Raw genomic sequence first — 12,688 nt, 5'->3', positions numbered from 1 at the left:
CCGAAATGAGCTTTCTCCGCAGGGCGGCCGGGCGCACCCTTAGAGATAGGGTGAGGAGCTCGGTCACCCGGGAGGAGCTCAGAGTAGAACCGCTGCTCCTCCACATCGAGAGGAGCCAGCTGAGGTGGCTCGGGCATCTGTTTTGGATGCCTCCTGGGTGCCTTCCTAGGGAGGTGTTCCGGGCATGTCCCACCAAGAGGAGGCACTGGGGAAGACCCAGGACACGCTGGAGGGACTCTCAGCTGGCCTGGGGACGCCTCTGCATTCCCCCGGAGGAGCTGGAGGAAGTGTCTGGAGAGAGGGAAGTCTGGGCATCTTTGCTTAGACTGCTGTCCCCGCGACCCGGTCCCGGATAAGCGGAGGAAAATGGATGGATGGATAGAGAAATTGTTCATTTTAACATTATTTACATCACAGCACAGGTTTTTTTTTTTTGCTTTAACATCACCTCCTCTGTATACATCACTTGGTACAAATCATACTGATTTCTATGGACACGAATTCAAATGTATATCAGTGTAGGCCATATATTAAAAATGGGAAAGAAATAGAATTAAATCAAGAAGTTAGTGGACTCGGACTGAAGTTTGTTGAGTGCATCGATCCAGGTGTACACCAAAAGGACGTGAGAGCAAATACGATTAAAGGAAATTGCTCTTATGTGAACCTCAGAGACCACGTTTCATCAGACTTAGTCTTAACTTTCAGCATGTTTACCACATGACTATGACCATTTTCATAGGCTGTATTCAAAGTTCAAGTTGCTTCCAGACAAATGACAATTCTATAATTCCAGAAAATATTTTTTTAAAATAAACATATTTTTATGGATCACAATAATCATCTTGTCACCCTCAAAATGGGCCAGATGTTGAACTGAGACGCACTTCACATGTCACCATATTGCAGGACACTGAAGTGCTGCGAGCTCTGTAATGTCAGGCCACAAAAATGAATCAATAACAAGACAGAGGCAGTAAAAGTGCCCTTTAAATCAAACTTTAATCATTCTCCAGTTTCAAGGTTTCACAGTTAAAATCAATTGATTTGAATTTGGCAAAGCAATGACAGGACAGATGCATCGATGCCAATAATTCAGTGCAATCACAACACACAAAACATTTAAACCAAAACTTTACTAGGGTCAGTTAACGTCAATGCCTAACACCAGAGCAATAGTGATCTAGATAGTGACAGTTTTTCAATTCATGATGAAGAGAGATGAAAAGGATGGAATTGGGGGATGGGTGAGGTGAAATGTGGGTTGGCAGCTGAGTAAGCTGAGGTTTTAGGCAACCTCCTCCTCTCCCTCTTCCTCAAACTCGCCCTCCTCAGCAGTGGCGTCCTGATACTGCTGGTACTCGGACACCAGGTCGTTCATGTTGCTCTCTGCCTCAGTGAACTCCATCTCATCCATGCCCTCACCGGTGTACCAGTGGAGGAAGGCCTTACGACGGAACATGGCGGTGAACTGCTCAGAGATGCGCTTGAACAGCTCCTGGATAGCTGTGCTGTTGCCAATGAAAGTGGCAGACATTTTGAGGCCACGGGGTGGGATGTCACAGACAGCAGTCTTCACATTGTTTGGGATCCATTCAACAAAGTAACTGCTGTTCTTGTTCTGCACATTCAACATCTGCTCATCCACCTCCTTCATGGACATACGGCCCCTGAATACTGCAGCTACAGTGAGGTAGCGGCCATGACGTGGGTCACAAGCAGCCATCATGTTCTTGGCGTCAAACATCTGCTGGGTGAGCTCGGGCACAGACAAGGAGCGGTACTGCTGGCTGCCCCTGCTGGTGAGGGGGGCGAAGCCTGGCATGAAGAAATGCAGACGAGGGAAGGGCACCATGTTGACAGCCAGCTTACGAAGATCAGCGTTGAGCTGGCCAGGGAAACGGAGACAGGTGGTCACCCCACTCATGGTGGCGGAGACTAAATGATTGAGATCTCCATAGGTAGGAGTCGTGAGTTTAAGTGTGCGGAAGCAGATGTCATAGAGAGCTTCATTGTCAATGCAGTAGGTTTCATCTGTGTTCTCTACCAGCTGGTGGACAGAGAGGGTGGCATTGTAGGGCTCCACCACAGTGTCGGACACCTTAGGAGAAGGCACCACGCTGAAGGTGTTCATGATACGATCAGGGTACTCCTCACGGATTTTGCTGATGAGCAAGGTGCCCATGCCAGAGCCAGTACCACCACCCAGGGAGTGAGTCAGCTGGAAGCCCTGAAGGCAGTCACAACTCTCCGCCTCTTTCCTCACTACGTCCAGGACAGAGTCCACCAGCTCGGCTCCCTCAGTGTAGTGACCCTTGGCCCAGTTGTTTCCAGCTCCACTCTGGCCTACAATCAATTGTAGTTTGAATATTACACTTTAATGAGGTGGTGTAAGAAACGTAGTCAACAAAAAATGTACACTTATGTGATTACAGGTATGTCACTAAATTCACATAACCTTACCAAAGACAAAATTGTCAGGTCTGAAAATCTGCCCGAAGGGACCAGACCTGACTGAATCCATTGTACCAGGCTCCAGATCCACCAGGATGGCTCGGGGCACATACATTCCACCTGAAATCAGTTGAAATGGATCAACAGCGTCCTTCTATATAAAACTTAAGAGCCTGTTAAGCTTGATGTGTTTAATGTAGAACAGGAATGTGCACAAATCATTCTACATAGTAGTAAATCTGGGTGAATAAAGGGAAGGAAGAGGCTGTTCACTTTGCTCTGTTGTGCATCATAGCTGAATCTTGAGCCTACCTGTGGCCTCATTGTAATAGACGCTGATCCTGTCTAGCTGTAGATCACTGTCGCCATGGTAGGTTCCAGTAGGATCAATGCCATGCTCATCACTGATCACCTCCCAGAACTGATAAATCAATGAGTGTGGTAGGAGAGGAGGGAGAGACAGGTGTTAATTTAGCCTGGGGTAAAATAATACATATAATACAAAATCGTTTAATTTAACAGTATGCAGACATCAACATTTAAAGCAACACATTAGTGCAGTCTATTTCTCTGAAATACAGACAGTCTACGTATTCGATGCTATAAGAAAATGCTATAATATTAAGGGTTAACAAGCAGTACTAAAGCTATAATCCTTCTAATGTTAAAATAGAAAAAGTAGTACACGAGTTATTTTTAGAAATAGGCCATTTTTAACTGCAGCTAGGCAAAACTGGGTCATAAATTTGGAGGGGGAGGGGAGCAGATCCTACAGCGGCAATAAGGATGCATCCTGCTACAACACAGAAACACAGGATGCATCCTGCTACAACACAGAAACACAGGATCGCTTTCATTACTCGCCTCAACAGGCAGAAATATCCAGGGCCACTTTGCATGCAATTATAATCAAATAAATGTTATGCCTATTACATAAACGTTTTGTCTATTGCATAGCTCAATGCGTGCCTGCATCTTGAGTCCTGCAGAGAAAAGCAAAGAAAAGAGCTATGTCGTGTATGATTTTCATTTTATTCACTGCACGGTGAGAAGACGACGCGTGTCGTTTTCTCTAGTGAATTCTTGGAGGATGGATTAGAGGGCTCCTTTCGCCTCCACGAACGTCTGCACACGTCTAACCAGATAGCAAAACGAAGAGAGAGTGAAAAAAAAAGAAAAATACCTTGGCTCCGATCTGGTTTCCGCACTGACCGGCTTGCAAATGCACAATTTCGCGCATTTTGGATAAATGGACTCGAAGATGGCCGAGTAGGGGATAATCTGTGCAGCAGGGATTCACGGGATGATGATTTCTGCAGTCGATTGCCCGGGATGCGTTGCGCCGCCTCTAAGACCGTCTACTGGGCTGAATCGGTGGTGCAACTTGACGTCATCGCCATGGTAACCAAAGACCGGAGGAGAGAGGGAGAAACCGAGATCCGTGGAAATGACGGATAGGATGCGCGGTGCTGCATTAGTCAGCAGTGAGATTCTCCCTACTCTCCATGAGTACACCAACACCACCCCGTTCACACACACATTTAGATCGCCTACTTTATTTGAATCTGCTAATAAGTCACACACACACACACACACACACACACACACACACACACACACTAACCTTAACCACTTACACTTGCCTGACCTTAACCCTTACTCTAACACTTAACCTAATCGCACTCCAATATTCAATGATTTACCTAGTGACCGGCATCTAACACCAGGAAGACTGAATACCCCAAGCGTGTAAGCAGGCACGCACACCACAGCATCAAGGTCACAGTGCATTTTTAACACAATGTGTCCACTGAGATCATTATTCTCCCAATAAATCTACATCTGTCAGCATCAGCTTGAAAGGACAAGGACAGTAACATACAAAGCTTACAATGTACCAACTGTATCTGAGCACTAACTATTCACTGCCCTACCACCTAAATACAGATACTCTACTGTGCACTATTGGGTTTTGACTTTCAGAATCAGAAACACACCTACAATAGTATTATAAAAACATGTCACTTGGAGTAACAACCTGCACCCACATGAGTGCAATGCCTCTTCTTTTTAGTAGACTCAGATTCAATGCTCAGAACATTCTTTTATCTATTTTTGGCTGCTGCTTATTTTATAAGCTGCTTTTCTTGGATTGCAGTCTTTTTTCAGAAAAGAAAACATTGCCTCTGCTTCAGTGTGAGGTTATGAGTTGGTTTAGCCAGTTTGGGTTAAACCCATCTGCTAAAAGCTACAAATCATACTGTGAACACAGCAGGAGTTTTGGGAAGCAATGCTTCAAAATTCAAGGATGCATGAAATTATCAGTAGTGTTTTGTTTTTGCCTTGCCATCCCCAGTGTCCTAAATGGGTTAGACCACGAAATAAGAAGTAGATTTAAAACGTTTGCTAGTGTGTACCCTCAGGCTGATGACATGGATGTCCGTACTGAAACGTTCACACTCATATCCTGTATGATTACATTCCAAACACGGAGCAAGTTACCAACCACTTTTAAGCACTGCAGCAGTTGGCCAATAGGGCTTTATTTCCTGTTTCTCAGCCCTTTTACATACAGCATTTTTTCCACACAGCTGCAGTTTAAGTTCATGCGCAGGAAAACCAAGAGCATTTGCTACTTCATGTCAAGAACAATAGACAGAACATTCTGACACAAGTTTAACTAAAAAATGTTGTTGTCGCTGACAGAGGACTCATTAAGGACTTAACCCTGAGGACTTACTGTATGCTGTTTGGAACTGTGGATTTACTTTATTGTACTCAACAAGGTAATGACCATGTCACTTCCAGAGGAGGATCTTACATGCCCAGTGTGTTGTGACATCTTTACAGACCCTGTTTTGCTGTCATGTAGCCACAGCTTCTGCAGGAGCTGTCTGAAGCGTTGTTGGGACACAGGGTTGCGTGAGTGTCCAGTGTGCAGGAAACGAGCCTCCAAGTCCAGTCCTCCCTGCAATTTGGCTCTGAAGAATGTCTGTGAGGCTCTTCTGCAGGTCAGGAGGCAGAGTTCAGTGCTGGGGGAAGAAATGATTAACTGTAATCTGCATGGGGAGAAGTTAAAACTCTACTGTTTGGTTGACAAACAGCCCATCTGTGTGGTGTGTCAGTCTTCCAAACTGCACAAGATCCATGACTGTGCACCCATAGAAGAGGCAATGCTGGATTGCAAGGTAAGGAACATAATCATAACAATATGTTTAACAGTTACTCTTTAGCAACAACTTGCTGAACAGACCCTGCTGTTTTTATGGTAACACCTAAAGGCAAAATGCTGTTCCACAAGTCTGTCCTGACTGTAACATCACAGTTTGTTTTAGTGATGCACCCAGGATTAAATATCAAATGCACTCAAAAACATGATTCTATTTTTGACTTTTAGGATGAACTTGCTTTATCTCTCAAGAGTTTGCAAGATAAAATGAACCACCTCAGAACAATTCAGAAGGCTTCTGCGGACATGTTCGAGTTCATCAAAGTAAGCTGCAATGACAAATCTTACATGTTTGTTATAAATAAAAAGTCAGAATTTGTAATAATCTCCCTCAGAGTCAAGCCCTGGAAACACAGAGACTGATCAAGAGCCAGTTTGAGCAGCTCCATCAGGTCCTCTACCAAGAAGAGTCAGACAGATTAGCAGCTGTGAAAAAGGATGAAGAAGAGAAGATTTCAGGGATGAAGAAAAAGATCAAAGAACTTTCTGCAGAGGTTCTGTCCCTCATACAGACCATCTCAGTAGTACAGGAGCAGCTGAAGGAAGATGATATGGTTTTGATGAAGGTCCACACAGTCTGTTTTACTTCAGCTTTTTAATCAATGTTTCCAAAAACCCTTCACCTTGACACTGTATTTTTTATTTTCCAGAATTTTAAAGACACTCAGGACAGGTAGGTTAACATGATTATGGATTTGCCCTCTTATTTTGATGCATTATTTTCTCACTTTAAGATGCCTGTTGTTCTCACAGATGCAAAAGCACTGATCCTGGTTCAGACGACATGTCTGGGTTACTGATTGATGTGACCAAGCATCTCTGCAACCTTAAGTATGCAGTATGGGAGAAAATGCTGGCGCACATTGACTTTAGTAAGTTCATTTCATTGTAGTTTTCTTTAGGCCCATAAGCTGAAAGAGCAGAATTGTCCAACCCAAAGCCCGTTTTACACCGATCTGTCTGATTTTATTTTATGTCTGTTAGCTCCAGTGACCTTGGACCCAAACACAGCACACCCCTGCCTCATCCTGTCTGAGAACCTCACTTCCTTCCACTATTCAAAGCAGCCTAGCTATTGCCCTGACAACCCAGAGCGCTTCCACATAAGCGCTGAAGTGGTAGCCATGACTGCGCTTGGCTCAGGAAGTCACCAGTGGGTCGTGGAAACAGGAAGTAATCAGGACTGGCTCTTGGGGGTGGTCTCTTTGTCTGTACCTAGGAATGCTGAGCTCTCAGCTCGGCCTGAAAATGGTTTCTGGACTTTATGTTCCCGAGATGGAGAGTTCAGGGCAATGACGTCTCCACCCATCACACTGACCCTTTCAAGACCACCCAAACAAATCAAAGTGCAACTGGATTACAACAAGGGGACAGTATCTTTTTTTGACCCTGCTGAAAATACACTTATTTATGCATTTATACACACATTTACTGAACCTTTACTTCCATATTTTTACACACAGAGCAGTCATCCATTGAGAATAATGCCAGAGAAGGTACTTGTTACAATGTTGCATCAATAACTGGATGAATGATTAATTAATTACATTAAACACACACGCACACACACAGTTGGGGTCCTGTTTTGATAGAAAAACTAAATTTGGGTTGGGTGGATTGACTGGCCTAATGTTCATGATTCTGACAGAAGTCTTGGAAAATATTTGATATGGTATTCTTCATCTGGATCCTTCTTTTAAAACACATTATCTAATAAATTAGCATTCTGGTTCTTAAGTTGCTAATATACTTGACTAAACATGCATTGCTCTCAGTTGTTAAAAAAGGGGAGTCAGGTTGAAAAGGTATGATTAATGTAAATAAATATCAAGAAGTTTAGGTTAGTTCATAGATGAGTTTGAATAAACTAAAGTGTGACAAAGAGAATTTTAGATTTTTGTGTTCATTACCATAATACACTGAGTTTATTTTTTACATGTTCAGCACCATGCACCTTAAGACATATACATCACACGTGCTCTTGTTAGAAAACATTGTTTTTTGCGTAGCTGCATGGTGGCTTTGATTTGTGCTTAAACTTTAGTTTTATGAAGTGATGTATGTTTAATTCATCAAGAAGGTCAAAAGGTTCTCTGTACTGGAAGGATTATGTATGGATTTATTTCTGTTGCACACATGATGGCGCCAAAGTCAAAGAAATCTTTGGAGGATTTCTGTAAAAGGGAGGCTGAAGCTTAGAAAAAAACAATTTACAAGAAAACAGTTTTCCAATTAATTAAAATTTATTTAAAATGTTGGGTTTCCATTTATTGCCTCATTATTGATACACATTTTAAAATTGAATGATTTTTACATAAAAGTTTAACTACAATAACACTCTACATAAAATGCTCTCAATTGAATGAAACATTTGGAAAATGATTGAAATAATGATAAATAGAATCTATATCATGTGTAGAAATTGACAATTAGATTTATAGTGTTCAGATCCTACTCTCACAGTGTTTGTAGAGGCACTAGACACAGCATCCATGGGGCTCAATGTGTGAATGACATTCTCATATAAACCTAGGCAGGTGAGGGCTCTGCAGGTCGGGTTTTGCTGTTCTCTGCCAAGACACAGGTGCAGAGCTTTTTAACACAAGTGTCTGGGAGGAACGGCATCTTCTCCAGACGAGAAAGGTAGACAAGGGGCTGAATGGTACTACTGATGTTGAGGAAGGCAAAGCCCATTGGCTGCACATAGCAGCGAAACACATCAGGGGCATAGTGGTCTTCAAAAGGGAAAAGTGCTACAGGTGGCAGGTAGTTAAACACAATGATACAAAGGATAGAATACACAGTCTTGAAGGCCTTCTTCTTCATGGGGTGCATCTCATCTTTCCCTGCACCATGGGACTTCTTCAGGGCCCAAAGGATGCTTATGTTACAAATAACCATCCATGTAAATGTTACCAGGATCTCACAAGTGAACACCTTCTCGAAGTTGGGAATACCTCCCACAGCCTTGGCTGCTGAGTAGACAAAGGTTAGGCAGAGTACAAGCGCTGAGAGGCTTATCCTGTACTTAACATCTCTATGCTGCCCAAATGCAATTGGAAAGAGCACAGCCACAAATCGATCCAAGCAGATACAGGAGAGGAACAATGGGCCGCTGGTGTCTTTCACACCATAAGAGAACTTCACAGCGGAATATACCCCTTTGCTGTTCCAGTAATAAAGATTAAGGAAGTTAATGGGGGTCATGACACCAAAGTAGGCATCCATGAAAGCCAGGCAGCCCAAGAATATATCTGAAGTGGAGGGTTCCTTGCGATTGTGGATGAGGAATGCAATGACAATTAAGTTGACAGGGATTCCTACAACTACGTTGATGCACTGCAGGGTCAGGTCAAAGAGAACGGCCTCTACCTGATGATCACACCCGTCAAACACACTGAAGGGTTTTACTGTCACACTGATGTCAGTTGTGGAATTGAGAAGGAGTTGAATCAGGTGAGAGGTTGAGTTAAGGGATGAAGATGCGTTTCTCTCCATGTTTTACAAGTGTAAAAACCAGGACTCTGATGGAAGAATAAGAACAGGGTTCATGAAACACTTATTTAAAATCTGTACAACTGTACAGCGTTCACTAACTTACTGTAATTAACACAATCTCTCATTGAAGCCAGGTGTTTATTAAGGGGCATACTTTTATAATCTTGTTTTCTAGCTCAGCACAAATGATACTGTGTTATGTCAAACATACTGTTGTTCATTAGAATCCTTGTTTCTGAAATGCTGAGAAGTTTATTCTCAGTAGAGTTAAACTAACACTTCCCAGAGAGCAAAAACACGTTGCAAACAACATCAGGGCTTCTCCTCAGGCTGTTATCTTGTTATTGCCTCTGTATGGGCTCTCCTCTGGGAACAGTGACTCCCTCTGTGCAGGGACATCTAACCCACTTAAGGGGCTCGTGTTAGAAGCACCACCCTTTCACGACAGAATAAAAGGGCAGCTATGACCAAACAGAAATGGCAAAGGTCACATTTTGCACGTACACAGTCACTTAAGACTATCACTGGTATGGGCAATAGAAATTTGGTAATTTCCTGAAGCTCTTAAAAGCCAGCTTATGATATTTAGATATTCCTAAAGCTAATTTCTGATCAGAAAAAGCCAGGAACCTGGAAAACAAATTTAATAATGGCTGGATTGATGAAATAATAACTGGAATCATTATAGATGTCCTGGGCCTTGAACTCTGTGTCTCTGCCGCTGGTCTCTACAGGAAGACCACACATGGAAACTTTTTTGTTTTTTCAGTTTTTCTAATACAGGCTCTAAATATCAGATTTTCTTCTGGGCTCTGAGACTCTGAGCCAGGCTGATCTCCATGACCTCTTTGAAAACATGAGTCCTCACATGCAGTACACCTGAGCTCCCTCAGCTGAATGGACTATTGGAGCCAGAGGCTGTGATTGTTCCTTGTTCAGTCATCAAGGGGCCTGTTCTGCTTTAAAATGGTGTTGCTCTCCTCGCTCCCTCAGTGAATGATGTTTCTAACCTCCCGTCTGCTGCCAACTCGACCTCAGGCCACTCATACACCTGTGGGACTAATCACACTGAGGGCGGAATGAAGCTGTATGCCAAAGACGCTTGTCCCTGGAGACAGCAGACTTAATCAATTGTGTTTTTCTTCAGGAATATCTACTGAAAATAAAATAAACAAAGCTCACTATTAAAAGTATTTTGGATCATTTAATTAGGTGCTAAATACCCACCAGTACTCTTACTGTTTAACATGTATTCTTAAAGTAGTCAGAGTTAAGTTGCCTGTTATTTGTGAGGAAGATATTTTCTATATCTATCTATCTATCTATCTATCTATCTATCTATCTATCTATCTATCTATCTATCTATCTAAAATGTGATTTTTCATTCAGAAGTTTGATTAATGACAAGGATAATTATTGACTATCACTGTTTTTGCAGCTTTCATAAAGTATTACATAGAGTATAAACTTTCTTCCTCAGGTTTCTTCAAATACATGAAATACTCTAATATCTTTCTACTGAACATAGTTAATGAGCTCTTCAGTTAGAACCTAAAATGTTTCCAGTCACAACCTGATTTTGAAACTGCAACATGAGGGGAAAGCCAGTTATATTCAATTCATCCACATTATATCCACAGTTGTTTGCAAAATGCAGTTCTTTCTTATGTAATAGTACAAATTAACTGCAATAATTCCAGTAAGTATTATCAAACTGATGCACTTTCCATGGACGAATAATTGAGTCCTGCCTCTACTTCAAGAACATGTACTTGGTTACAAAGTAACCTGAAATTACAAAAACATAAATGAAATAAGGAGCTTTGTAAAAGTTTAAATTGTATGGATTCTTTTTCTTTCTTTGGTTTATTTTTTTTATTTATTTTACTCACCAGTGTGGTGTTTTCTTCTGTGTTGGGTAATAGATGCAATGCAAACATCAGTGTGTGTTTCAGGGATTCATTTATATGTTCTATGAGGTGTCGTGAATTTGACGCTGACCGGGGGGAGGATCTTCTGGAGTTTTTGACATCATGAGGAAATAGTGACTCTTCCTACACAAGACTCTTTACTAGGATGCCTTCAAATAGTTTCAGCAGCAGTGCGTTAAGAATGGGTACCTGCTACAAAGATCTGGTAATGAACTGTGCCAGAGTTTATAGATGTGTTTGCCACTGTGCCATTTCCTTGTCTCCTAGGTTGTCAATCAGGACTTGACATGTGGATTCAGGGAGTATCCTGGTTTGTTGATGCCGTGGCTCTTCTGGAGCGATATATGTCATCTTCACTCAGCCCTTCATCCTTTCCTCCTGTTACTAGAGCTGCTGAGCACAGTTGCACAAAAACAAAATGAGCAGCGAAGTGTAAAAGTCAGTAGTATCTAAGCAATGATCAGTGGTATCAAAATAAAAGTATCCTTTCTCTGACTCATTCATTTAAGGACAACAGTACAGTTAGTGAAGACGTGCCACTTACTGTAATACCTGAAGGTGGAAAAGGTCTCTGTTTATAACTGTGTAAAGTCTGTGTGAGTATGTGCCAGGGTTTGTTGGAATTGATTGTTTAACAGGGGGCTTAACTGCCTCTAGTTGGGTGAGTTGAACTCAGTGTTATGTTCCTGTGTTCCAAAGACAAAACCTACACAGATTTATTGTCTCATTTATGTGCAAATTTAATGGAAAGGCTCAAACAGTAGCACAGTGCAATGTGGTTGCTTTACCTCTCACTGGTTAAGGGGGGCAGTAGTGGTCTGCACAGAGCAGGGTCTCACCAAAAACACTTTGCAGACATGACATGATATTTTATATTACTGTGAATTCTCCAGGAAAGTCTGAGATATGTTAAGTCTACTTTCTCCCTTCTCAAACTCCTGGAGGTCCAGCCGGGTAAATGACATATGTCATATTTTGTCTTACAGTTTTTCTGAATTGCTAAAACACATTTCTTGAAACTATCACTCATTTTCTCAAAACCTTAAACACAAATCCAAATATTCAAACTAAATTCACAAAACCTCTGACTCGTCTGGCAAAATCAAGCAATTGCTTCAAAACCATGTCACCAGCACTCAAAATCAAACAATGCTTTCAGATCATACACAAATGGGTCAGTCATATACACACTGCAGCTCAGTCATTAGACACTACATCAAAAAAGGAGAACACAGCATCCAGGACATGTAGTTACAACAAAGAAAGTTTATTATATAGTGAATTTACCAAAAAACCATGTTACGATCAAAAAAAAAAGAAGAAGAAGAAGGAAAAAAAAACACATCAGAAAGATTATTCTGCCTCAGGATCACGTCTTTGAGCTGGGCCTGGCCAGAGGGCTTCATCTATGTCACAGGCAATGTTGTCCCATCCCAGGCAATGGGCAAAAAACCCTCTGGTGTGGCGGATCCAGCCTTGACAAGACTGCACCTTTATGTCACCACAGACCAGTTCCATTGCCTGTATGAGATTTTCCCTGGTATATGGGTTTCGGTCATAGACTTTCCACCGCCAT

At 42.1% G+C, this 12,688-nt stretch overlaps 2 protein-coding genes across 3 annotated transcripts; one reads left to right on the top strand and one right to left on the bottom strand.

Annotated features, from left to right (window-relative positions):
* Window positions 1-989: 989 nt before the first annotated feature.
* On the bottom strand, window positions 990-3,857 carry tubb4bl (tubulin, beta 4B class IVb-like). Its single transcript, XM_020610552.1, has 4 exons — window positions 3,638-3,857; window positions 2,767-2,875; window positions 2,464-2,574; window positions 990-2,346 (listed from the first exon to the last, which is right to left on the bottom strand). Exons 1-4 carry the CDS (start codon window positions 3,692-3,694, stop codon window positions 1,289-1,291), a joined length of 1,335 nt encoding a protein of 444 aa, XP_020466208.1. The 5' UTR covers window positions 3,695-3,857; the 3' UTR covers window positions 990-1,288.
* A 1,211-nt stretch (window positions 3,858-5,068) lies between these two features.
* LOC109965971 (nuclear factor 7, brain) lies at window positions 5,069-7,899 on the top strand. 2 transcript variants are annotated; one of them, XM_020610463.1, is made up of 7 exons: window positions 5,069-5,465; window positions 5,559-5,642; window positions 5,852-5,947; window positions 6,019-6,249; window positions 6,334-6,356; window positions 6,437-6,555; window positions 6,668-7,899. In XM_020610463.1, the coding sequence occupies exons 1-7, from the start codon at window positions 5,244-5,246 to the stop codon at window positions 7,204-7,206; spliced, it is 1,314 nt and encodes a 437-aa protein (XP_020466119.1). In that variant the 5' UTR covers window positions 5,069-5,243; the 3' UTR covers window positions 7,207-7,899. The 2 variants fall into 2 exon arrangements, with proteins under 2 accessions (XP_020466119.1, XP_020466118.1); XM_020610462.1 differs by having other exon boundaries at window positions 5,069-5,642.
* Window positions 7,900-12,688: the final 4,789 nt, after the last annotated feature.

This window comes from Monopterus albus, unplaced genomic scaffold, assembly GCF_001952655.1.
Source record: "Monopterus albus unplaced genomic scaffold, M_albus_1.0 scaffold105.1, whole genome shotgun sequence".
In the NCBI taxonomy this organism is placed as follows: domain Eukaryota; kingdom Metazoa; phylum Chordata; class Actinopteri; order Synbranchiformes; family Synbranchidae; genus Monopterus; species Monopterus albus.
Note: the sequence above shows the minus strand (reverse complement) of the source record. Positions and strands in the feature narration are given on the sequence as shown.